The sequence below is a fragment of the Heterodontus francisci genome, chromosome 25 (assembly GCF_036365525.1).
Source record: "Heterodontus francisci isolate sHetFra1 chromosome 25, sHetFra1.hap1, whole genome shotgun sequence".
NCBI lineage: Eukaryota > Metazoa > Chordata > Chondrichthyes > Heterodontiformes > Heterodontidae > Heterodontus > Heterodontus francisci.
Genome location: NC_090395.1, coordinates 34,390,035 through 34,417,767, shown reverse-complemented (window position 1 = coordinate 34,417,767; position 27,733 = coordinate 34,390,035). Strand labels below are relative to the sequence as shown.

The 27,733-nt window shown below is 44.9% G+C and overlaps 1 protein-coding gene across 7 annotated transcripts in view; it reads right to left on the bottom strand.

Moving 5' to 3' along the window:
• Nucleotides 1-405: 405 nt before the first annotated feature.
• The window catches only part of pacsin1b (protein kinase C and casein kinase substrate in neurons 1b), a 447,488-nt gene continuing 420,160 nt past the window's right edge, over nucleotides 406-27,733 (bottom strand). For 6 of the 7 annotated variants that reach the window (XM_068057059.1, XM_068057058.1, XM_068057060.1 and 3 more), the window contains 4 exons: nucleotides 21,353-21,480; nucleotides 16,898-17,002; nucleotides 4,276-4,475; nucleotides 406-3,940 (listed from right to left, as the gene is read on the bottom strand). In XM_068057059.1, the coding sequence (XP_067913160.1) occupies nucleotides 3,831-3,940; nucleotides 4,276-4,475; nucleotides 16,898-17,002; nucleotides 21,353-21,480 (543 nt within the window). In that variant the 3' untranslated portion in view covers nucleotides 406-3,830. The remainder of the gene's footprint in view (nucleotides 3,941-4,275; nucleotides 4,476-16,897; nucleotides 17,003-21,352; nucleotides 21,481-27,733) is intronic. The other variant, XM_068057063.1, reaches the window with a different exon arrangement.

Sequence of the window (27,733 nt, the reverse complement as noted above, 5' to 3'; positions counted from 1 at the left end):
TTTTTTAAAAGCAGTATATACTCATTTTGTTACATTATTTTTTGCTGCTTAATTGAAATTGCTGGATATTTCAGTTTTTTTAGCACATTAAATGACTGAACTGTCTGAAGTATAATACAAGCAGATATTTACTACACTGTGATTACCTAGTGCAACACAAAGTTTGTTCAATGGATTTCTTTGTTTTGGGATCCAGTCTCCCTTCCCAGACAGGCCCTAATTTATAAGCAAAATACTGCGGATGCTGGAAATCTGAAACAAAAACAAGAAATGCTGGAATCACTCAGCAGGTCTGGCAGCATCTGTGGAAAGAGAAGCAGCGTTCCGAAGAAGGGTCACTGACCCAAAATGTTAACTCTGCTTCTCTTTCCACAGATGCTGCCAGACCTGCTGAGTGATTCCAGCATTTCTTGTTTTTGGTCCTAATTTATAAACCACTCCAGTAACTATGGTATTTCAAAGCGCAATACACAGTAGTGCTCATGGTGCATTCAGACTAGATAACAAAATAACTATCTAACCGTTCAACATCACAATCTAATCACAAGAGCATTGGATGGATAAAATTACTCATGCATAGTGTCCCAGGCCAAACAAACAGATAGTGCACACATTGCATAGAACAAATAGCAATGAAAGCTGGTGAAACAACAACTTGCTTGTTTATGTTCAGGAATTTCACAACTCACGGACCAAGGTGTGTGAATAATAAATATCTAAGTTTGTCAACATGGTTTTACGGTATATCTGGAGATTTTCCACCCATTTGTGATTCTGCAGTACAGTAAAACACATCCTTTGTTCCTGAAATTGGGTACTGACAGTAGGGCTTGCTGCATCGCTCCTATAAACAGCACTGATATATTTCATAACGAAGGAGAAAGGTATTTCTGTGTAGTAAGCACATTTAAATTTGAAGATTTGTGTCAAGTAAATGAATGAATGAGGTAGAGAATGAGTATGTGGGAGTGAGAAAGTACTTTTTAAAAAAAATACACGCATACACACACAATGGCAAAGCACTTTGGCACTAATATGTACTCTTGGCTGAGGAACCTGGGAGCAAGTGACCAGTCCAGGATCAAAAATAAAATTAAAATGGAGGGAGAATGAGTGAAGGTATTACACAAAATTCACAGCAAAGGGTAAACACTGATGATTAGGGGAATTGCTTTGCGAGTTGAACCATTAAGTAAAAATGGATATGTCACACATTGACTCAAGCCTCTCAAATTTTCGTTCCTTTTTTTCCTACTCAAAAGTGCAGCAGTGGAAGCCAACATAAAACAGGATAGAAACCTCATCACTGCTGTATCCAACTTATATTGAGAATACAAATGTTGGATTCCATTAAAGCACAAACCTGACATCAAAATATGCTGATCTTGGGGCTGGTGACAATTAGTCTATTGGCGGGCATAGACACTGACATCTGGGTTGCTGTCATAAAGACCTGGAGCTCAGCATTTCCCCATACCTAATATCTAATTTGAATCAAGTGTCATGAAAATCTTTTTTAAAAAACTCTACAGTATATGAGCTAAGTCATAAATTAAATGACTTCATTTTCTTTTTATCCATCTTTAATAGATCATTCAAAAGTTTAGGTTTAATAAGCTATAACTCTCATTAGACTTAGCTTCATTATGTAGCAGCATGGCTTTAGCTCGATCTTTCCAGAAACTTTTGAGTGGGAAACTTTGTAACTGCAGCAGCTATTGAGTGCAGTACGTTTGAGGTTTGCTCCTAATGAGATGCCACAAGGCCACTATGATCTTCCCGCCCACAACTTTTGCCTTTATAAAGATACCCAGATGCAAAGAGAGAAACAAATGCACCCAATTCCTGTTACCTCATGTGAATCCAGCAATAAAATTTGCTGGTTCTTGATATTTTCCATGTTTTTTTTTCTCCTTCATGTTGATTATTTTGAAATCACTAGCCCAAGAAACAGCTAAATAATTGTAAAACAGATCCTTAACCTCAATCACAAAGACTTGCATAGCATCATGCAATCCCTATAAAGTGAGGGGGAAGACATGGAGCTGAGAACCTGTTTATTAGAAAGGTTGGATTCAATATTTTAAAAAACAAGTTGCAGCGGGAAAAAAAAGAACGGATTTTACAAGTGCGGAGGGGAGAGAAAAAGGAGGGGATCTAGATGTAGAATGATTCTCAAACGTTATTGCTTACATGTACCTTGCATTAAATCGCTCTCACATCACCAATTTAGGGTAAGGACTCCATTAGTTCTCCAGGTCACATGGTTTGAATTTTTAGAATGCAGAAAGGAAAAAGATATCTGAACTTTCACAAAGTTTGTGTAAAAGTCAACTCAGATGTTAAAAATGACTGCCATTCTATAGTACTGTGGTAACGTTGCTGTCAGGAAGTGTTCTTGTATTTACTTCGACCATCTGAGCCCTTTGGTGACAGAAGCCAGTGAGTGCAGCAGTGTAAAGACTGAGCAGACCTTTCTAGTTTACTTCAGGACTTGGACATTTTAACTACAAAGGTCTTGGATCACACAGATCATTTTCAAGTTTTTTCCTTTTAGTGGCACTTACTTTTCAGCACCTGAGTCTAATTGAACTAGACACCTAGGCACGACTGTTGTATGGACTGTGCTGCTCTCCACTCCTCTGGACTGGTTAGGTTTTCATGCGCTAAATATCTTCTAAAAAATGCTCCCACATTGCAATGCTCAGCAGTAAAAGGAAACCCAGTTATTAGCAACATAGAATTCATTCTCTACAGGATACTGGCTACCTTTTAAAAAAGACACTATTATTTCAATGGGGAATTTAAGATTAACATTTGATCAACTGCACTACAGACCTAAATGTATCAACAATTAAAATAGTGGCTAATGATGTGCAACAGACATTGCACTAACAGTAATCAACAGGGCAGTGTCTCTATGAACTTTACAGTGAAAAGGTTCTTTTAAACACAAACATAGCCAGTCACACAGCTGAAGCATTATTGATTTAACCAATTTAATAATCAGAATTTCATACATCTTAATTATCCAAGTGCACTATGAATAGATGCACAAGCGATTGGGCCTTTTAATGCCAAACACTGGATTCAGTACTAAATACCTCAATAATCAGTTTTATACTCTCTGATAAAATAATGCAAAGCTGCAGAAATCTTTGAGCACCTAGTGGACACATCACTGCCCACTGGGGTAAAAACATTCACCTTCAATTGGATGAATGAGAATTACTGGAAAAATGGAATACACAGCTCATAGCATAGATAGTCCCATGAATGGCCTTCAACTGGAATTGCAATGGTCAATGGGTTTTGTCAAAAAAGCACACAATAAGCAACAAATTAATGCACCACTGTGTGTGTGTGTGTGTGTGCGTGTGTATAAATGTGTGTGTGTGTTTACTGGTTAGTAACCATGTATAGTCAATTAAGGACTGACAACAGAAAATTAATAACTGGAATCCAAGCAATAGAAATACACTTGTGTGAGATTGATAAAAGAGAGGGGGGGAAAACAGGGCTAATAATGAGGCTTCCTGGTCAAAACAAAAAAGGAAAAACAAATGGGGTGCCAATTCAAGAATGGAAAAGAGCTCACTATAGAAGTTAAGTAGGTTTCTTTTTAAATAGATGTTTTACATTGACCATTAAAGGATACAGACTTTTGAGCCCACAGATGAAAGCATGATTTGCAATAATAACAGGGCACTATTCTACTAACAAAAAGTACAAAATGAAATGATCTGTCAAATCACCTCAGAACAAGAACAGCATTATCTAGAACACATATATACAGCAGCAGCAACTAGCTCAGCAAGCACAATGTGCAATCAGATAACCTCTACGTAATTAGCTGGATACAAGCCCAGCTGTCCATTCTCCAGACGCCCTTTGCACCAGCCCTGCTCATCCTCATCTTCGATCTTTGTTAAGAAATCACCTGCATTTGAAGGGGACAAAACAAGCAGTTAGATATTTCATTCAAAGAAGCAGAGATTCTTCCCTTACGGTGCTGTTATCAACTCATACTTTCAGCAACTTGTCACGCAAAAAATTTTAAAACCTATATATGCAAGGGCAAGTCTACTAATGGCAGACACAGTAAGATGCCATGCTGCAGCAAATTATGACCCATTATGTAGGTGGATAAGTTGCCCAGAAATATGGGAAGCCTTTAGCTCTTATGTAGAACACTGGCAAATAACTGTAAATGGGGGAAAACTTTCCTGCCACATGACATATAAGGGAAGATTGATCTTTTCGACACAGTCTTACCCGCTTTGAAGCTCAGTTCATCCTGCTCTTGTCCTTCGTAATCATACAGTGCACGCACTCGCACACCCTGTCCATGCGCTGGAGATGCATCCTCATCAAATGGGTTTGTTCCTCCATCAGCATCATTTGTGGCAGGGTTATTTGTTTCGTCGTCGGACCATTCGGCAGAGTATGCCTGGTTCTTCTCATAGCTACTCACACTGCAACAGAAAAGGGGGATGAGCAGAAAACAACCTGTAAAATGTTACCAGAGCAGTGGTCTCTGTGCCTATGGAAATACATCATCAAGAAAAGAGATGGAGAGAAACTGAGTGCTGGAAACTTGAAATAAAATGCAAAGATAGTGGAAATGCAGTGTCACAGAACTGTATTTTTCCCTCAGATTAAAACAGTGTGCCTTTAATAACTAAGAGGCACAGTATGCCAGCTGCACTTGTTACCCAGGCGACAGCAGGAGAGGGAGGAGGTCACATAATATAATGTTTCAATTTAACTGTGTGGAAAAACCAGCTAAAACCAGTTTAGGGAGACACCAGCGAAGCGTGCTTACTGGAGAAAAGAGCTGCCTATTTCTCTCAGCAGAAATTCTACAATGAGCTACAGGCCATGTTAATTGCCTAAGGAGGAAAAAACCCTTTGAAGAGACCATTTGTATTGCTGGAAGTAGCAAAATTCCTTTTCTTTTCTTCCAATCTAAGAGTCTCTGCTTCAAGATTGATTCTCTCTTGACTGATTGTGTTTTCTGGAATTCGCAGCAAAGTTTTTACCAAAAGACTGCTGATATTTAAAGAATTCAAGTAGACGTATTGCTGTGATCAATGTTGAAAGAACTGTGTGAGGCCTGTTGCAGCCCAAGTGTTTGAATGCCTATCAATCGAAGAACTGTTTCATCAAATCCGTGTGGAGACTTCAAGTGGCATTTGATTATTTTTACACTAGGATATCTCACCCATCAGGAACGCAACCCACAAAGACTAAAAACACAGTTATTTATTTATTCTTAAGAAACAGCTAATTTTTTAAAACAGCATTTTTTTTAGAAACCGGTTAACTGTTGATTTTTAAGTGTGTATGTGTGAATGGGGGAGTTAGGTTAAAGTAAGAAGTGAGAAGGTCTTTAGACATAGGTTTATCTTAATAGTGTTTAAGATTTAGTTTTTTATAAATAGTTAATTTGTTGTTGTCTAAAGATACCTGGTTTGGTTTGTTTTATTCTGGAGGTTACTAAAGTGTTTAATCTGGCTGTTTTCCGGTTGAGTGAGAAAACTTTATATAATATGCTGCGACCTGTGCAGTGATGGGACTGAATTGACAGTGCATTGCTCCTGCCTTGGTCGTAACCGCAGATAGCCATCATCGGAAAGATGGGTTAAAGTTCTGGAGGGAAACCCCTCATCAGAACTGATGCTCTACCAAAGGGTCCACCAATAACATTAAATCTCTTTCTCTCTCTCTTTTTCCCATCTCCCCAGAGTTGACTGGCATGCTGTGTATTTCCGCATTTTCTATTTTTATCCTGTACTAACACAAGGTCATCCAAACAGAACCAGCCCAAACTGCAGAAATGAGAGTGCAATATGATGCCAGTTTTAGATATAGAAGACAGCTCTACTGCACTTCAATAGGGTTATGCAGTTCTTACAAAAATAAAAACTGCCAGAAAAGACTAAAGAACAGTTGGACAAAAAATATTCAGTGGTAAACTGTGTTCCTCCCCCTCCAAAAAGCATTCAACAGTTCTACATCCACTTTGAAGTAGATTCTTTATAAAACAGAACAAAGTCTAATTTTCTCTGAAAAGAAAAATCAACCCACATCACACATTGCGGGAATCTTATGCTCTCTCCCGCGTCAGGTTTGGAGGTGGGGAGAGCTTTAATCAGGTGGGGGAGACCCCACCACCATCCCGCCTCCACCTAAATTAAGTCTGCAGTGGGAAGGCCTGTGAACAATCTTCCCGCCCCGCTGCCAATTGAGGCCCATAAGTGGGCAATTAATGCCTAATTAAAGGCCTCATCCTGCCTCCACCGGTCTCAGCCCAGCGGCATGCAACCCGCATGGGGAGCACGTCAAGCAAAGCTGTGTGGGTTGCATGCCGGCTCTGGCTGTGGGGGGGGGGGGGGGTGGGGGTGGGGGTGGGGGTGGGGGGGTCCCTCGTTAAAAGACACAGTGCCTGATCAAAGGACCCAACATCGGGAAGGGGGAGGCCAGCTCAGACTACCCCCCCTGCCCTTGCTGCTGACCCCCTACACCACCACCCGCACCCCACCCCCCTGCTTTGACTTACCTGTGACCTAGGTTTAGCACCTCTGGTGAACCCAGTACTGGCAGCAGCACCGCCGCCACGGTGGCACTGCTCAGTTGAAGAGCTGCTGGCAAGGGAAGAAAACATGATCTGTGGCCTTTGATCCTGTTCCAGGCCTTTGATCCTGTTCCAGGTAGGTTTTGAGTAAAATGGCTGTAACCAATTCTAGAGCTTCAGGCCAGGGAGTGCGTAACACCGTCCGGGTGGTGGTGAAGGATAAGGAAAGAGATGCACCGGTTGACTGCACCTTCTTCATTAAGAAAATCCTTATTGATTGCTGTGGATTCCAAGCTGCGGACATCTTCTGCCTGCAGGACTTCACCAGCAGTGGATAGTTCGACGTGACGTTCAAGAACGTGGTGGGATGCATCAGGTTTTATTTATTTATTTAGAGATACAGCACTGAAACAGGCCCTTCAGCCCACTGAGTCTGTGCCGACCAACAACTACCCATTTATACTAATCCTACATTAATCCCATATTCCCTACCACATTCCCACCATTCTCCTACCACCTACCTACACTAGGGGCAATTTACAATGACCAATTTACCTATCAACCTGCACGTCTTTGGCTGTGGGAGGAAACCGGAGCACCCGGCGGAAACCCACGCGGTCACAGTTCCTGAAGGTGTTCAAGGAGAAGGGAAACCAGGCGCCGCTGTCGATCCTCACAGTGGAGCCACTCTTCACGCTGCCGTCGCAACGTGATTGGGTGGTGACAATTTACCTCTATAACCCCCATGTCCCTATCGTGGATGTACTCATCTTCCTCGCCAAGTACGTCGAGGTGGCCGGCAGCAACACTGATGTCAAGGACCCATTTGGGATTTGGACCAGCAAGCAGCAGGTCAAGGTGACCTTGAAGGTCGATGTCAATGGAGCCATCATCCATCCTTCCTCCAGCTTCGCTATCCGGGGAAGTCGAAGCTTCTTGGTCTATGTGGCAAATTTGGTCACGTGGTAGCTAACTGAAGCACAGTCGTCGGCAAGAAGGCCATCAGACCAAGGACTGTAAGCAGAGCAAGTGCTGCAACCTGTGTGGGGAGGCAGGCCACCTCTACAAAACTTGCCCCAAATGCTGCCTCAGTTATGTTCAGGCGGCAAGTCCAAGGAAAGGCCAGGAGAAGGAATGGTGAACACGTCTGGTGCTGGGAAGGAGACAAGCAACCTTCTCCGCAGCGAGGAAAGTCTATCTGAGAAGGCGAATAAAGGGGAGGCAGCTGCAATCAGCGACCCAACACCTACCCTGTGCCCGGAAACCCCTCCTCCACAGACAGAATCAATGGAGGAGGAGGAGGAGGCAGGAGATGGACAAACTTGTCAGTGGCAAGTGGTACAAAGGGAAACCACAATGAAAAAACCTCCAAAAAAGGAACAGGCCACCACCCAAACCAGTGGCAAGAGCAAACTGTCATAGGGAGTGACAAGGTATTGGAGGTTTTGGCAGGCTTAAAAGTGGACATATCTCCAAGTCCGGACGATTTGTGTCCCAGGATGCTGTGGGAGGTGAGGGTGGAGATTGCAGGGGCTCTGGCCCTAATTTTTAATTCCTCTCTGGCCACGGGGGAGGTGCCAGAGGACTGGAGAACAGCTAATGTGGTCCCACGATTTAAGAAAGGTTGTAGAGATAAGCCAGGGAACTACAGACCAGTGAGTCTCACGTCAGTGGTAGGGAAACTATTGGAGAAAATTCTGAAGGAGAGAATCTATCTCCACTTGGAGAGGCAAAATTTGATTGGGAATAGTCAGCATGGCTTTGTCAGAGGGAGGTCATGCCTAACAAATTTGATTGACTTTTTTGAGCATGTGACCAGGTGTGTAGATGAGGGTAGTGCAGTTGATGTAGTTTACATGGATTTCAGCAAAGCCTTTGACAAGGTCCCACATGGGAGACTTATTAAGAAAGCAAATGCACATGGGATACAGGGTAACTTGATAAGGTGGATTCAAAATTGGCTTAGCTGTAGGAGACAGAGAGTGATGACAGACGGCTGTTTTAGTGACTGGAAGCCAGTGTCCAGTGGCGTACCACAGGGATCTGTGCTGAGTCCCCTATTGTTTGTCATTTATATAAACGACATAGATGACTATGTGGGGGGTAGGATCAGTAAGTTCGCGGATGACACAAAGATTGGCTGAGTGGTTAACAGTGAGGTTGAGTATCTTGGGGTTACAGGGAGATAGACGGGATGGTCAAATGAGCAGAAAGGTGGCAGATGGAATTTAACCCTGAAAAGTGTGAGGTGATACACTCTGGAAGGAGTAATGTGACACGGAAGTATTCAATGAATGGCCTGACACTGGGAAGTTCCGAGGAACAAAGGGACCTTGGCGTGTTTGCCCATAGATCTCTGAAGGCAGAAGGGCAGGTTAATAGGGTGGTGAAAAAGGCATATGGGACACTTGCCTTTATCAATCGAGGTATCGATTACAAAAGTAGGGAGGTCATGTTGGAGTTGTATAGAACTTTGGTAAGGCCACAGCTGGAGTACTGTGTGCAATTTACATTTAAGCTATTAAGAGAGGTTGGATAGGCTTGGGTTGTTTTCGCTGGAGCAGAGAAGACTGAGGGGTGACCTGATCAAGGTGTACAAGATTATGAGGGGCATGGACAGGGTGGATAGGGAGCAGCTGTTCCCCTTAGTTGAAGGGTCAGTTACGAGGGGACACAAGTTTAAGGTGAGGGGCAGGAGGTTTAAGAGGGATTTGAGGAACAACCTTTTTACCCAGAGGGTGGTGACGGTCTGGAATGCACTGCTTGGGAGGGCGGGTTGCCTCACATCCTTTAAAAAGTACCTGGATGAGCACTCGGCACGTCATAACATTCAAGGCTATGGGCCAAGTGCTGGCAAATGGGATTAGGTAGACAGGTCAGGTGTCTTTAATGCATCGGTGCAGACTCGATGGGCCGAAGGGCCTCTTCTGCACTGTATTATTCTGTGATTCTGTGAAGAGGAGGCTACCATCTGAGGCAGACTATGGCAGCTCCTCCTCAATGGACGAGGAAGGGCCGGAACGAAGGCACCAGCAAAAGAAGCGGCAGAACTCAAAAGGAGCTGGAAGATAAAGCCCCCCAGCTCCGGGGCACTGGAAGCTGTGATGGGCCCAATGCGCCCAAACCTAGCGACATGCCCAGCGCACCCCAGCTCTGGGGCACCGAGAGCAAAGAAGTGTCTGGCGCACTCCAGCTCTGGGAAGCCGGGAGCAGTGATGTCTTCAAGGAGGAACAGAGCGGAAAGACACCAACAGCAGAGGACAGCCCAAGCTTTGCTGCCTACAAGACCACCCCCCCCCCACCCCCAATGTTACCCCAGCAGAACAAAACCCCCCATGATAAACCAGGAGGGGTTTCTGAGCCCAACGAATGTGAAACTGCTTGCGCACACTAAAGGTATGCAGGAACATACCCAAGGACTGGGACTAACAAGGACAACTGGTGTGGCAAACAACCACCAACTTTAAAATGGATACAAAGATTGCTTCGATTAGCATGCATAGCATTAAATCCACTACGCGACATGTTTCAACCTTGGACTACCTCGCCAAGGTCAAAGCCAACTTGCTGTTTCTGCAGGAGTGTGGAATACCACACCTCAGTACCTACAGGCAATGGTTGCGATGGTGGTCCCACGGGCCATCAATCTAGTCGGGGGTAATGATTCCCTTTCCTCCAGCCTGGGTATTCTGCTGCGGGGAGGTAACCTCACCATCTCCGAAGTTAAGGAGATGGTGGGCAGTCGCCTCCTTGTAGCAGATGTAATGTACAATAAAGCTCTGTTCCGGTTGATCAATGTGTACGCCCCGGTTCAATGCAGCGAGCGGCTGACTGTCTTCCAGCAGCTCCCACTGCTGCTGGCGACGTCCAGGCCAGTCATTCTAGACTGTGACTTCAACAGCATCACTGACGCAGCTGGACGATCCGGCAGTGACGACAGCAAACTGGACGCTACGTCCAGATTCCGAATGGAAACCGTAAAAGATGCCAAGCTGCACGACGTCTTCAGCAAACCTGCAGATGGTGCACAGCGTAGATACATCTGGGCAAGATTGGACGGGTCTGCCCGTTCCAGGATTGACTTCCTGTTTGTGTCCCGTGCTGTCACGGTCAGATCCACTGACGTCAAGCCAGTGTTCTTCTCTGACTATTGCCTTTTACTGGCCGACTGTCACTTACAGGACGACCAGCAGGTTGGCAGGGGGACAGGGAAGCTCAATACTACATTGCTAACCCCAGAGAACGTTGAGGAACTCAAAAGGATTACAAAGGTTGGAGAACCATGAAACCCCTCTTTGAGTCTACAGTTCACTGGTGGGAGGTGATCAAGGAGAACATCAAGAGGTTCTTTATCTTCAAAGGTGTTCAGAGGGCAAGAGAGAGACAGAGGGAAATGTCCCGACTCCAGAAAAGAATGCAAAATCTACTCCGGCTACAGTTGATGGGGGTTGAGGTCAAGGGGAATCTCCAAGAGGTGAAGAGCCAGCAGGCTTCGCTCTTTGCCACGGAGGCCAACATCATCTTCCGGTCCAGAGTCCGCTCCGTTGAGCAGGATGAGACGTGCTCGCGTTACTTCTCCCAAAGGTACACAGAGAGAGCTCTGTTATCAGCAGCCTGAAGGAAGAGGATGCCTCGGTAACGTCTTCGCAGTCTAACATATTAAGGATCAGCAAATCCTTTTATGCTGGGCTGTACGACGTGAAGCCCACAGACAGCACAGCTTCCCAGTCCTTCCTGTCATCTATCACGGAGGTCTTAGATGACAACATGAGGGAGAGACTGGACTAACCGCTAACTCTGGACGAGCTGACAAACACCGTCAGGTCCTTCGAGACGAGTAAAACTCCCGGAAGTGACGTCTTACCAGTTGAGCTCTGTGGGACTGGGTCGGCCCAGATCTACCAGACGCATACGAGAGTCTGCTTCTGGCCGGCAGCATGTCAGAATCCATGAGGAAAGGAATCATCACCCTCATCTACATGCGGAAGGGAGAGAGGGCGGAAATCAGAAATTGGCAGCCCATCTCACTGCTTAATGTTGAGTACAAGATTCTGTCCAAAGTCATCGCCAGTCGAGTCAAGTCTGCTCTGGAGTTGGTGATTCACACTGACCAGACCTGCACTGTATGCGGCAGGAAGATCTCTGATAGTCTTGCGCTACTCAGGGATCGATCGCCTATGTATGGGACAGGAGGGTGGACACGTGCCTCATCAACTTGGACCAGGAGAAGGCTTTTGACAGGATATCGCACACCTACATGATGGCCGTACTCTCCAAAATGGGGTTCGGGGAGGGAATCTGCAATTGGATCAAACTGCTCTACACAAACATCAGTAGCGCAGTCTCAATCAATGGGTGGGAATCAGAAAGTTCCAATCTGGAGTCAGACAGGGTTGTCCTCTCTCCCTTGTCTTGTTTATTTGCTGTATCTAACATTTTGCTGAGTCCATTAGGAAGGATGCGGGCATAAGAGTGGTCACAATCCCAGGCAGCGGAGGCACAGGTAAAAATCTCCCTGTACATGGATGACGTCGCTGTCTTCTGCTCGGATCCGCTGTCCGTTCGCAGACTGATGAGCATCTGCGACCAGTTCGAACTGGCCTCAGCAGCCAAAGTCAACCATCACAAGAATGAGGCCATGTTCTTTGGGAACTGGGCCGTTAAATCCTTTGTCCCCTTCACCGTCAGGTCAGACTACCTGAAGGTGCTGGGGATATGGTTCGGAAGGGCTGGGGCGTGCGCCAAAACCTGGAAGGAGCGTGTAGCCAGGGTACACCATAAACTGAGCATGTGGGAGCAGCGATCTCTCTCCATTGTGGGCAAGAACCTGGTCATCTGGTGCGAGGCACTCATGTTGTTGCTGTATGTGGCGCAGGTCTGGCCCATACCCCATTCCTGCGCCGTGGCAGTCACCCGAGCCATTTTCCGCTTTATCTGGAGATCCAAACTGGACCGGGTCCGGAGGGACACGATGTTCAAACCTCTGTAAGGGCAGGAAAAATGTACCCAACATTGCCCTCATCCTGATGACCACCTTTGTGCGCAGCTGCATCAAGCTGTGCATAGATCCCCAGTAAGCAAACACCAAGTGTCACTACGTGCTGAGGTTCTATCTGTCCCCGGTGTTGCAAAGGATGGGTCTGGTCACATTTCCGCGGAACGCTCCATCCAGTTGGACCCTGCTGTACCACCTATCCTTCGTGGGAAAGTTTCTGTGGGAAAACACCTTTGACCACCAATCCATCAGGCAGTGGTCTGCACGGAACATCCTTAAGGCCCTATGGGAAAAGGAGATGGTGGGTCCTGTCGAATAGTTGCCCGAGCAAACTGCCAAAGTCATTTGGCAGAATGCCTCATCACCAGAACTTTCAAACAAGCACCAAGACATAGCTTGGCTGGTGGTTAGAAGGGCCCTCCCCGTCAGATCCTTCCTGCACGCCTGGAGTCTCGCCCCCTCCACATGCTGCCCTCGAGGTGGCTGCGTTGGGGAAGAGACAGTTGCCCACCTCCTTCTGGAATGTGTCTTTGCAAAGCAGGTGTGGAAAGAGATGCAGTGGTTTTTGTCAAGGTTCATCCCACACAGCTCTGTAACACAGCAGTCTGTGCTCTATGGGCTGTTCCCAGGGACACACAGAGATAAACATCAACTGCTGCTGGAGGACCATCAATTCGGTGAAAGACGCTCTTTGGTCTGCCCGAAACGTGCTGGTCCTCCAGCGCAAAGAGTTGTCCACGACCGAGTGTTGCAGACTGGCACATTCCAAGGTCCAGGACTACATGCTGAGGGACGCACTAAAGCTTGGGGCAGCTGCTGCAAAGGCTGAATGGGGAAAGACCACTGTGTAAGGTCCTCCCACCAAAGTGAACTGAGGGACTGGACCCATGGGAAACCCCTCGGGCTGTATACACCAAATATGGTTTTGCTGTAAAATGTACATGGCAGGTAAAATGGAATGGAAGGATTGTGAGGCAACTCATTCCTGTATTGAAGAAAACTGATTTCCTTTGCACTTTTTGGAATGTCAACTTGGTGCTGTTTTGAACTGTTTTGTAATGGTTTTTTTTTTATACAGATTTTTATGAATAAAGTATATTTTGGAAGAAAAAGCTGGCCTCTGATTGGCCGGCAGCTCTCAGTAGGCGGGACTTCCATTACCAGGGTCCTTAATACCGAGGAAAGCCCGCCATTGTCTACTTAACTGCCTAATTGACATGTAATCCAGCAGGCCTTCCCCAGAGGAGGCAATGCAGGGCTCTCGCCAGCACTTCAGCCGGTGGTTGAGACTTCTGTCACCCAGATAAAATCTCAGCCATTATTTCCCAGCCTAGGCAGCAAACAAGCAACCCTGGCCTCAAGCCACTGGCAAAGCCCTCAAACTTTGGCTTTCTACATCTCCAGTGCTGCACGTAGGTACACAAGCAAACACCAAGTTATGCATCTACACAGCTCAGAGGTGGCATTGCTCCAGCAGTTAGGAGGCATGACACAGGCAGAGCTTGGCCATGACAAGTAGGGCACATTGAGCAGGTTGTGTTCGGTGTTCATGCAGTAATGGAGGGACTAATGTTATTCCCATTGCGATCTGAGATTCTGGTCTGTGAACAAGTTTTGCCAAAGCTTCTTTGACAAAACCACAACCTCTACCACCTAGAAGAACAAGGGCAGCAGGCATGTGGGATCACCACCATTTCCAAATCCCTCTTCAAGTCACACACCATCCTGACTTGGAAATGTATCGCCATTCCTTCAATCGGTGCTGGGTCACAATTCTGGAACTCCCTACCTAACAGCACTGTCCGTGTTCACCATAGATTGCAGAGGTTCAAGAAGGTGGCTCACCACCAATTTCTCAAAGGCAATTAAGAACGGGCAAAATGCCGACTTTGACAGTGATGCCCACATCCCATGATATGGTATTATAACTGCACTGATGCCAAATGAAATTTTCACCAAGTAACATGCATCAAACAGCTTCCTTTATATGAACATTAGGCCATAAGTATGACAAGAGGTCCACAAACACATGGGATTAGGCAAACTTTTACCAAAAATCAGAACATCAGAACTCCCCATGGTAAAGGAAAAAAAAATCAGAGACAAAGGGCTGGATTATGTGCTCATCCTGACGGCGGATTTCGTGGCGTGGGTGGGGGAAATGGAGAATCGGGCAGAATCACCCGCCACGGAACAAGACGCCGGGTATCCCAGTTGCGCATCTCCGGGGTGGGCAGGATAGGACAATGACAGCCTTCCCGCCGAAAGGCCAAATAAGTGCCTCTTCCCGCCGCCGCTGGGATCTTACCAGCGCTGGGTGGGGAGGAGGGGGGGGGGGGGGGGGGTGCCTCCGCCTTGCACGGAGGATGCCTTGGAAAATGAGGCACCCTCCCTGCGGGCGTGGGGGGTGTGGGGCCCTCCTTCGTGGGCAATTTGTGGCCCATGGAGGAACCCCACCAGGAACAAATGTACCCCACGGGAACCCCCTCCTCCTGACTGTGCGCCCCACCCCCCTTGCGGGGGCCTTCTGGACTGGCCCCGGTGACCCTGCTTCCCCTACCTCTGGTCCCGTGGTTCCAGCGCTGGGCCTGGGTCCGAGGCCTCTGCAGTACCAGCACTGGCCACTGCTCCCGATGGTGCTGCCGATATGGCTGCACTACCAGCCCTGTGATTGGTAAGCAGCTCTTGGGGGCAGGATACCTGTCCCTAAAAAGTGTTTAAAGGAAATGGGATCCCGCCTCCTTAAACTTTGACCCCAAAAGACCAAAGGATCGATCTGGGGGTCAGAAAAAATGCAGAGGCGAGGTTCCCCCGACTCTTCGGCCCGACGTCAGCAGCCTCACCTCCTGGACAAAATCCCAACCGAGCAGAAAACGTGGGAAATACATAGGACAGTCAACGTCTGAAAGGACATTAATATTAATATTTCTTTTTCTGTTATTGGTTGACCAGATGTGTAATTCTGATATTGTGTTTTTATTTTACAATTACGGGAAGCTACAGTGTTTAATTTGATGGGTTTGTGGGCCTTGTCACGTCCTCAAGTTTATTCTGAGACAGTTTACTTCTTCCCATGATCAGTTGAGGACTGTTAAAATTATTACTGCCTTAACTTGGGGAAAAGTTAGCGTTAACACATAAAAACGGAAAACACTAGAAATACACACCAAACCAGTCAACATCTGTTGAGAGAAGTGTGAATATTTCAGGTGTTCATTTCCTTTCTCATTAAAGGTGCTAAATAACCTGATGTTTATTTCAGCACTTTATTTCTATGCCAGGTTTCCAGCATCTGCAGTTACTTTCTCTTTTAATTCCATCTTCAGATATTTTCATTATACTGATGTAAAATAGCACAACAAAATTCATGAAAGTTGATCAATTAGCATTATTACATGCATCCAGCAGAGATGAGGTTAAAGATGAGCGAAGCACCATAGTTTGATCTGAACAGCCTACAGACCTAAAGAATGAACTTCAGCTAGTTGATTTTTCATTAAAGGAGATGAATCCTTTTGTTGTAAGTACTCATGTTATAGAGAATATTCAGTATATAAAAAAAAAACAATTTTTTGAGCTGTATGGAGAACCAGGACATAGGTCCAGTAAGGCTGCTCCTCGACATCCTTGGTAAGGACTCCAGAGGCACTCACTCCATTAGTAAATGTGGAGTCAAAGTGTTAATCTGGTACTGCTGCACCTTGGGAAAGCAGGCTATTGGCTGAAAAATCTCAATCTCTGAAAGTGAGGGTGGGTTGTGTGTCTAAGGTGCTGCAGCTATGAATCAGTTCTTGTGCTGATTCAACTCATGCCCGTAAGCATGCTTCCAAAGGAGTCATTCCAGAATGCATGGTGACAACATTGATCAGACTAGCAGGAAGGATGTCCACATGGTCAGAAAATCAGCTTGTTTTAAGAAAAACAACTAACATCTTTTTGTATGTATGTGTGAAATGGGGGAGAAGTTTAAACACAAAGTACTTTTCTTGCCCTTCAAGCTTTATATTAAAACACTAGAAAAGCATTACCTTCGTTTAAAGGACTACATAATGCAGACAGCATAATACAGATTTATATTTATATAGGTAATTTATCAAAAACACAGCAAGGAAGATAGAAAGATAGTGAGAAATTTACCCAGATGTAAAGAACCACTGTGATGCAAAATTAAGACAGATTAAGTCATGAATATATACATTACAGATACAGAAAGAGGCACAGAGGGCAACAGTCTTATTTCTAGGTTTGCCCCACTGAACAGCTAAAGTTAGTGAATGTTAGTGAAAAATTCCAAGCTACCCCAAGAAAAGACAGTTTTCACCAACTTTTTCTTTTCCTCTTTCTGGATCTCCTTCACCTCCTGGTTGACTTCATCCTCAGCAAAAGGGTTATTACTGCAACTTCTCTCATTATTCTGGCAGATACTATGGCTGTTCAGGGAGTGAGAAAAGGACACCTGTATTTGTAAAGAATCCCTAGAAACAATTAACTGCTCATTGAGGACTCGAAAATACTATTCATTTCTAATAAATCCCAGAATTAATCTTTTCCCTATATCACTGCACTTCATTAATTGCAAAAGACTTTGGGACACAAGGCTTTATAAATGCAATAGTGAAACAGCCCAATTTGAGGGATAAACCTCAATTATTGCATAGTTCCTTGGTGCTGCCTGCAATGAATTTTAGTCCCAAAATGTTAGGACATTTGAAGGGCCTTAACTACTGGGAGAACAGGCATGTGGAGGGGCATGCACACTCTTGCTGAAGAAGGCTTGAGCCAGAGGATTAGGCTTCAGTTACATTTTGCTGGTGAGCTATGGGAAACAAATGGGTTCTCTGTTCTGAAATGACAGGAAAGTGGATGGCTTCCACACTGAGCCGGTCGACAGTTGAAGCCTCGTGAGATGGGGTTGGTGGGGTGAGGAGAGAGTTGAGGCAATTCTGTTGGGATCGGTGGCAAGTGATCCAGAATTTTTTTGTGCACGCCTGCTCCACGTAGCCCCACCCAAAATGTGAGCGATTTCCTCAACCATTTTACCTTCAAGCACCACTGGTTAAGGTGCTCACCACATGCTCTGCCCATCACCTCAAAATTGTCTCAGGGTCCTACTTATGTCATATTGTTCCAATCTGAATACTGTAAAAGAAGTTTCTACCTATGTTGTGAAGGCCCAGCCAAAATAGTGGCAGATGGGATGAGTGGGAATGATGTAGTACGTCCAGCAAAGTCAAGCTATTACTGCCCTGTTCCTGCTGGGCAGACCAAGGTAAATTCAACTTTCATGGATCCAAATGTACTCTCAGTAAGTGTCAAATAGAGTCAATTCTTGAATATATTTCCATTCCATTAGCCATCTAATATTAGTGTTTTTATCCTTAAAGGACATCCCTATCTATGTTCTCAGGGACTTGGATAAACAGACAATTTGCAGCAGGAGGTCCTAGTGGTTCTGGTACTAGTCTAGGTACCCAGAGCTCATGAGTTTAAATACCTTCATGGAAAGATCTTCAATTGAACTCAATAAATCTGGTAATGCCAGAAAAATAACCATGAAAGCTTCTCGACTGGTATAACAACCCAACTAGGTTACTAATGACCTTCAGAGAAAAGACTTGCCATCTGTACCCGGTCCGGCGTACATGTACCTCCAGTCCCACACTTCAGCACATGACAGTTAATGCAGTATCCTAGCTAGCCACTCAGTTGTAAGTAATCGCTACAATGTTCTATAAGAAAATTGGAAGTACCCATCAGCACAATTGGGTGTGTGATGAAATGTCACTTGCCTGAATGACAGTCAGTTGGGTGGGAAGTGGCCATGGGCATCCTCAACACTGACTCCAGACCATGACAGCAGGTCAAACAGGTCAAGGAAACCTCCAGCTGATCACTCCCTACCAGGCACAGAACATTCTCTAGGTAGGGTACTTCAATGTGCACCAGCAAGAGCTGTTTAGTAGTATCACCACTGGCTATACCCTGAAGGACATAGCTGTCAGACTAGGCCTACATCAGGTGGTGAGGAAACCAACAGAACCTCATCCTCATCAACCTACCTGTTGCAGACACTACAGAATTGGCAGAAATGACCACTGCACAGTCCTTGTGAAGGCAAAGCCTTGTCTCTACAGTGAGGGCAAACCTTAGAATGAGGTACAAACCTAGTTAACTTAGCACCAAAAAGCAGCAGGCTATGTAGAGCTAAGTGACTCCACAATCAATAGATCACAGCAAAGTTCTGAGGCACTACCACATCCAGTAAAGAACAGTGCTGACAACATGAAACTAACAGGGGGGCTGTCCATGAATAACTTCGTCCTGATTCATAGTGGAGCCCAGCATATGAGTGTAAGACGCAAGGCTTGCAAGAGTCTTCAGCCAAATGTGCAAGTGGATGACCTTACTCGGCCTCCTTCGGAGGTTCCCACCATCGTAAATGACAATTTGGTTCACTCAACGTGATATTAAGAAGCAGCAAATGTTCTGGATACTTTAGCCCTGGGCCATAGTGCAACAACATCATCCTGGCAGTAGTGTTGAAAACCTGCACACCAGAGCTAGATGCTCCACTAACCAAGCTATTCCACTACAGCAACGACACTGAGATCTAGCCAACAATACAGAAGATTGTCCATGTACATCACATCCACAGAAAACAGGAAAAACGTAACATCATCTTGTATTTATATAGCATCTTTAACATAGTAAAACATCCCAAGGCACTTCACAGAAGTGTTAGCAAACAAAATCTGACACCAAGCCATATAAGAGGATATTGGGGCAGAAGCTTGGTCAAAGAGGTAGGTTTTAAGAGGCTTCTTAAAGGAGGAAAAAGAAGTAGAGAGGCGAAGAGGTTTAGGGAGGCATTCCAGAGCTTGGTGTCTTGGCAAGTGAAGGCATGGCTGGCAATGATGGAGCAATTAAAATCAGGGATGCTCAAGAGGCCAGAAATGGAGCAGTTATCTCAGAGGGTGGCAGGGCTGAAGGAGATTAGAGACATAGGGAGGGACGAGGCCATGGAAGAATTTGAGAACAAGGATGAGAATTTTAAAATCAAGATGATGCTTAACTGGGAACAAATATAGGTCAGCTAGCATAGATGGGTGAAAGGGACAGTGCGAGTTAGGACATGGGCAGCAGAGTTTTGAATGACCTCAAATCTATGGAGGGTAGAACATGGGAATTCAACCAGGAGTGCATTGGACTAGTCAAGTCTAGAGGTAACAAAGGCACGGATGAGAGCTTTAACAGCAGATGGGCTAAGACAGGAGTGGAGTCAGGGGTGGAAGATAGATGGTCTTAGTGATGGCACAGATATGTTGTTGGAAGCTCATCTGAGGACCAAATAGGACACCAAAGTTGTGAACGGTCTGGTTCAGCCTCAGACAGTTGACAGGGAGAGCAAAGGAGTCTGTGGCTAGGGAACAGAGTTTGTGGCAGGGACTGAAAACAGTGGCATTGGTCTTCCCAATATTTCGTTGGAGGAAATTTCTGCTCATTCAGTATTCTATGTCGGATAAACAGTCCGACCCAGCCAATTACTCTCCTAAAACCCTTCCCTGATCCATCATTGATAAAGTGATAGGAATCATCAATAGCACCATCATGCAACATGTACTCAACAATAACCAGTTCACCAGTGCTCAGCTTGGGTTCTGCCAGAATCACTTGGCTGCAGACTTAGTCCAGAGGAACAGGCTAATGCCCTGGGGACACAGGTTCAAATCCCACCACTAAAACTGGTGGAATTCAAATTGAATTGAAAGCTCATCTTAGTAATGGCACCATGAAACTATCATCAATTGTCGTAAAAATCCATCTGGTTCACTAATGTCTTTTAGGGAAGGAAATCTGCCGTCCTTACCTGGTCTGGCCTACATGTGTCTCCAGACCCACAGCAATGTGGCTGACTCTTAACCGTCCTCTGAAATGGCCTAGCAAGCCATTTAGTTGTCACAGGCATTAGGAATGGGCAACGCAATGCCCAGATCCCATGAAAGAATTTTTAAAAAAGCTGCGCTCGATATCATGATGAGATTCAACAAAGTATGGCTTCTGGAAGCTTTAGTAAAACTAAAGTAAATGAGGTTCAAAGGGTACCCCCCCCCCCCCGCAAAGGCTTGAGTCATACCGACATAAAAGATGGTTGTAGTTATTGGAGGCTAGTCAGCAGAAGCCCAGGATATTGTTGTAGGAGGTCCTCCTCAGGGAATTATCCTTGAATGACAATATGATCAAATGACTCCATCATAAGGAGGCTGTCATATGCATGATCTATTGGATGGACTGCAGCAGCTCACCAAGGTTATTTCAACAGCATCTTCCTCCCCTGCGACAGTAATATGATCACCTGCAAGTTTGTCTCAAAGTTACACACTTGGGCATACTTTGCTGTCATCATTTTATGGATTTGTCATGTAATTGCTCATTTTGTATTTCCAAATTAAAGGTCAGAGCAAATAGGAGCAGAGACTTCAGGTAGTGTGTCCTTGCTGCTGAAGTTCTACCTATTTCATGATGTTGCTATTCCAACAAAAGTCACACAGCGCAGATCTAATCAGATACGAGTATAAAAACACCAGTAAATATGTAGATAACTCATTGTATAAAATTCATTACTGTCGTAATACAGTCTTGAAACACAATTGTTATGTCTGAGTGGATCCTATCCAGTGTACAGGTCACAAGGTGGCAGAAGCAAAAAAGAAAATCAGATCCTTTGCTTTCTACCACAATTATTCATTTTTTTAAAATCCCACTTTTTAGAGTACACCTACCTGCCCCGGTCCACAGCCTGAGTCACCTGCTCTCCTCCTGGTGAGACGTTAGTCAAAGTAACACCTTCATTAACCTTTTTTACTTTCTCCCTTTTTGCAATTGTGTGAGTCATGTCCTGAGAATATTCCTGTAAAAGAGATGTTTTCCCCCTTTTAGGCACAGCAAGTCAAAACTATTTAACTGCAGGGATGCAACCACATGCAAACTTATATCAACAGTTTCCATTTCACATAAAAACTGAGAGAGAGATCCTTGGTGACGGTCATGCTTCAGGTAGGGAAATATAGGGACAGGTGAGGATGTGGTAGGAATATGGAATTAGTGTAGGATTAGTATAAATGGGTGGTTGATGGTTGGCACAGACTCGGTGGGCCGAAGGGCCTGTTTCAGTGCTGTATCTCTAAACTAAACTAATACAGTTCCATCAGCACAGGCCACTCACTAATACTTCACCCAATGAATAAATGAGTGCTAAAGATTATTCGAGTATAGAGTCACCAGAGCAAATCCTGGTCCCAACCTCAACCAATGTCAAGAGATGCATTTTCTAGTATCATGCTACTGTATAAAGACCAGGAGCACGCATATTGGCTGTCTTCTCTATTTCTTAATACAGAGGAATTAAGCACAAATGTAGAGTTCCTACCACCCACAACCTCTTCCACCTAGAAGGCCAAGGGCAGCAGATGCATGGGAACACCACGTTCCTCTCCAAGCTACACACCATCCTGACTTAGAACTATATCACTGTTCCTGCACTGTCACTGGATCAAAATCCTGGAATTCCCTTCCTAACAGCACTGTGGGAGCACCCGCACCAGATGGACTGCAGTGGTTCAAGAAGGTGGCTCACATTAACCTTCTCAAGCGAATTAGGAATGGCCAACAAATGCTGGCCTTGTCAGCAACACCCACATTCCATGAAAGAATTTTTAAAAACTAACCAGTTGCAAAGAAGGGATTGAATTTGGGACCGGGACCTGGTGGTCTGTATGATCTTAGATGCAGACTGGACAGCCTGTTTACTAAATCACAAAGGCAGCAAAGGTAGTGTTATAGCCATTAACTTGGGGGATCATGTGGCACAAAGGTATTTTATATGCCAACGTTAATATCACTGCAAAATGGTTTCTTCTTCAAAACAGTGTGGAAAGGAAATACAAGTCTGGAGGTGAGGCTCAACAACAGTCTGGGGAGAAGTGATGAAACTCTCTCCCTCCTCTCGACAAAGAGGAGACAATCTCACACAACTTCCGTTAACTCCCTAACCCAGGGCCACACCTGGTTTAAAGAGAGAATTTAGGACCCTTAGTCTTTCTATTTCAATCACCTGGGATGGAATTAAAATGCTACTGGTACAATAAGATAACACTAAGATTTGTTAAAGCCTAGTTATTAACGGATCATCTGAAATTCGTGCAACTAAAGCTACACTTCGCCAAAAAATAATAAAATAACTTTAACTGATGTGAAGGCATGAAAGACCCATGAGAAAATGTTCCAATAGTAAATTATTAAGAACTAAAGATACAAATCATAGAAACTTCTAATATAATATATATAATATAAAAACAAGAAATGCTGGAACCAGTCAGCAGGTCTGGCAGCATCTGTGAAAAGAGAAGCAGAGTTAACGTTTCGGGTCAGTGACCCTTCATCGGAACTGACAAATATTAGAAAAGTCACAGGTTATAAGCAAGTGAGGTGGGGGTGGGGCAAGAGATAACAAAGGAGGTCTAGATTGGACCAGGCCACATAGCTGACCAAAAGGTCACGGAGCAAAGGCAAACAATATGTTAATGGTGTGTTGAAAGACAAAGCATTAGTACAGATTAGGTGTTAATACACTGAATATTGAACAGCAGCAAGTGCAAACCTGAAAAAAAACAGTGGGTAAGCAAACTGAACAAACTAAGATGAAATGAAATAAATGCAAAAAAAATATCGTAAAAAATGTAAAAAAGAATGTAAAAAAAAGGAAGATAAAATAACTAAAAATGGAAGTAAAATGCGATTGCAGGAGGTGTAATACCTGCCCATTTACCTCCTCTCTCCTCACTATCCCAGGACCCAAACACTCCTTTCAGGTGAAGCAGCGATTTACTTGTACTTCTTTCAATGTAGTATACTGTATTCGCTGCTCACAGTGTGGTCTCCTCTACATTGGGGAGACCAAGCGCAGACTGTGTGACCGCTTTGCGGAACATCTCCGCTCAGTCCGCAAGCAGGACCCTGAGCTTCCGGTTGCTTGCCATTTCAACACTCCCCCCTGCTCTCATGCTCACATCTCTGTCCTGGGATTGCTGCAGCGTCCCAGTGAACATCAACGCAAGCACGAGGAACAGCATTTCATCTACCGATTAGGCACACTACAGCCTGCCGGACTGAACATTGAGTTCAATAATTTCAGAGCATGACAGCCCCCCATTTTACTTTCATTTTTAGTTATTTTTTCTTCCTTTTTTTAAACATTTTTTTTTACATTTTTTACAATCTTTTTTTTGCATTTATTTCATTTCATCTTAGTTTGTTCAGTTTGCTTACCCACTGTTTTTTTTCAGGTTTGCACTTGCTGCTGTTCAATATTCAGTGTATTCACACCTAATCTGTACGAATGCTTTGTCTTTCAACACACCATTAACATATTGTTTGCCTTTGCTCCGTGACCTTTTGGTCAGCTATGTGGCCTGGTCCAATCTAGACCTCCTTTGTTATCTCTTGCCCCACCCCCACCTCACTTGCTTATAACCTGTGACTTTTCTAATATTTGTCAGTTCCGATGAAGGGTCACTGACCCGAAACGTTAACTCTGCTTCTCTTTTCACAGATGCTGCCAGACTTGCTGAGTGGTTCTAGCATTTCTTGTTTTTATTTCAGATTTCCAGCATCCGCAGTATTTTGCTTTTATTATAGAAACTTCTAAACCCATTCCATCTGAAAGAAGTGGGTCATATTATTTGTGTGTTGGGCTGTGGCAGGGTAGAATAGGGTTGTGGGGTGGGTGCAATGTGGTGGGGGTAAATGCAACCAAAAAAATCAGGGTTCCTGTGTCCGATCTCTGGAAGTGTCGAGGAGGAGATGATCAGGCTTGGCTGTGATTTCCCCCTCTCCTCCCCAACCACCTTCTACGCCTGCCCCCACTTCAAGAGCTTCCCCTCTGGTGCCATTGGCTAGGTTTGGGCTGGTCGGAAATTCTGCTAGTCACAGCTGCATGAGCTGGACTTGACTGCTGGACAGCTGACCTGAGCCAAATAGGTTTACAATTACTGGTGGTCTTCTTTGAAGAACATAAAAATCCATTTAACGTCCATTAGGGAAGGAAATCTGCAGTCCTTACCTGGTCTGGCCCACGTGTCTCCAGACCCACAGCAATGTAGCTGACTCTTAACTGCTCTCTGAAATGGCCTAACAGGGGAAAAGTCAAAGAATAATAATCTGGGATGGACCACTTGGCATCGACCTAAGGTAGAGTATGACAAAGGCACATCCTGCCCAGTCAACCCTGCAAAGTCCTCAGACAGTTGTCCCACAGATTAGTTAAACAAAACAAAAACAAGAAATGCTGGAATCACTCAGCAGGTCTGGCAGCATAACAAAAGTCTGACTCAATGAATCATACCTTACAGCCAATGTCCCAGATTCCTCCATCAGCATTCCTGGGTACGCCCTGTCCCAATAACAGGACAGACCACCAACGATGATGTCACAGTGGTACGCAGTCAGAAGGGAGTGGCCCTGAAATTCCCAACACTGACTCCGGACCCATGAAGTCTCATGACATCAGGTCGAACATGGGCAAGGAAACCTCCTGCTGATTGCCACCTACCACTCTTCCTCCAGGTTGAACACCATTTGGAAGAAGCGCCGAGGGTAGCAAAGGCAAAGAATGTACTCTGGGTGGGGCACTTCGATATCCAACAAGAGTGGCTTGATAGCACACTGCTTCCTTAAAGACATATTTGTGGACTGGGCCTGTGGCAGGTGGTGAGAGAACCAACATGAGGGAAAACCCTACCTGACCTCATCCTCACCATCTACCTGTCGCAGATGCATTTGTTTATGACAGTACTGGTAGCAGAGTCCTTGTGGAGACAAAGTCCCGTCTTCATACTGGGGATACCCTCCATTGTGTTGTGTAGCACTACCACCATGCTAAATGGGATAAATTCAGAACAGATCTAGCAGCTCAAAGCTGGACATCCATAGGAACATAGGAGCAGGAGTAGGCCATTCAGGCCCTGGAACCTGTTCTGCCATTCAACTAGATCATGGCTGATCTTCGACCTTAACGCCTTTTCCTCCCACTATCCCCATATCCCTTGATGCCTTTAATATCTAGAAATATATCGATCTCTGTCTTGAACATATTCAATGACTTCAGCTATGAAGAGAGACTGGTTAGGCTAGGGTTGTTTTCTTTAGAGCACAGAAGGCTGAGGGGGGGGACCTGATTGAGGTATACAAAATTAAGAGGGGCATAGCTAGGATAGATAGAAAGAAACTTTTTCCCTTAGCAGAAGTGTCAATAACCAGGGGGCATAGATTTAAGGTAAGGCGCAGGAGGTTTAGAGGGGATTTGAGGAAAACTTTTTTCACCCAGAGGGTGGTTGGAATCTGGAACACACTGCCTGAAGGGGTGGTAGAGGCAGGAACTCTCAATATTTAAGAGGTATTTAGATGAGCACTTGAAACGCCATAGCATACAAGGCTGTGGGACAACTGCTGGAAAATGGGATTAGAATAGATAGGTGCTTGATGGCTGGCACTGACACGATGGGCCAAAGGGCCTGTTTCTGTGCTGTATAACTCTATGACTCTCTATGACTCTATGAGCCTGCACTGCCCTCTGGGGTAGAGAATTCCAAAGATTCACCACCCTCCGAGTGAAGAAATTCCTCCTCATCTCAGTCCTAAATAGCCTGGTTCTAGACACCCCCCCACACCCCCCAAGCCAGGGGAAAATCCTTCCTGCATCTAATCCTGTCCAGCCCTGTAAGAATTTTGTATTTTTCAATGAGATCACCTCTTGTTCTTCTAAACACTACAGAATACAGGCCCAGCCTCCTCAATCTCTCCTCATAGGTCAATTCCACCATCCCATGAGTTAGTCTTGTGAACCTTCGTTGCATGCCCTCGATGGCAAGCATATCCTTCCTTAGGTAAAGAGACCAGAACTGTACACAATACTCAATGTGTGGTCTCACCAAGGCTCTATAGAATTGCAGCAAGACTTCTTTACTCTTGTATTCAAATCCTCTTGCAATAAAGGCTAACATACCATTTACCTTCTCAATTGCTTGCTTCACCTTCATGTTAGCTTTCAGTCACTCATGAACAAGGACACCTAGGTCCCTTTGGACATTAACCCTTCCCAATCTCTCACCATTTAAGAAATCCTCTGCATTTCTGTTTTTCCTACCAAAGTGGATAACTTCACATTTTTCCACATTAGTAACAGAGGACTTAGGAGCAGGAGTAGGCCATTAGGCCCTTCGAGACTGCTCCGCCATTCGATAAGATCATGGCTGATCTAATTGTACTCTCAACTCCACTTTCCTGTCTGCCCCCTAAAACCCTTGACTTCATAGTCTTACAAAAATCTATTAACTCGTCCTTGAATAAATTCAATGACCCAGCCTCCAATGATTTCTGGGCAAGAGAATTCTACAGAATATCGACCCTCAGAGAAAAAATTTCTCCTATCTCCAACTTAAAAGGGAGACCTCTTATTCTTAAACTCTGTCCCCTAGTTCTAGTCACCCCCACAAGAGGAAACATCCTCCAGTATCCATTCTATCAAGTCCCCTTAGCATCTTATAACATTATTTCTATCTGCCATGTTCTTGCCCACTCACTTAGCCTGTCAAAATTCCCTTGAAGCCTCTTTGCATCCTCCTGACAACTCACATTCCCACTTAGTTTTGTGTCATCAGCAAACTTGTAAATATTACATTTGGTCCTCACGTCCAAATCAATGATATGGATTGTGAATAGCTGGGGCCCAAGCATGCGGTACCCCATTAGTCACAGCCTGCCAACCTGAGAATGACCTGCTTATTCCTACTCTCTGTTTTCTGTCCATTAACCAATTCTCAATTCGTGCCAGTATATTACCCCCAATCCCATGTGCTCTAATTTTGTTTATTAACCTATGTGGGATCTTATGGAAAGTCTTCTGAAAATCCAAATACACCACATCCACTTAGAATGGGAGGTCTTTTGTATCTTCCTCCATGAAGACAGACACAAAGTATTTGTTTTGTTTCTCTGCCATTTCCTTATTCTCCATTATAAATTCCCCTCTCTGCCTGTAATGGGCCAACATTTGCTAATCCTTTCTTTTTACATACCTATAGAAGCTTTTACAGTCCGTTTTTAAG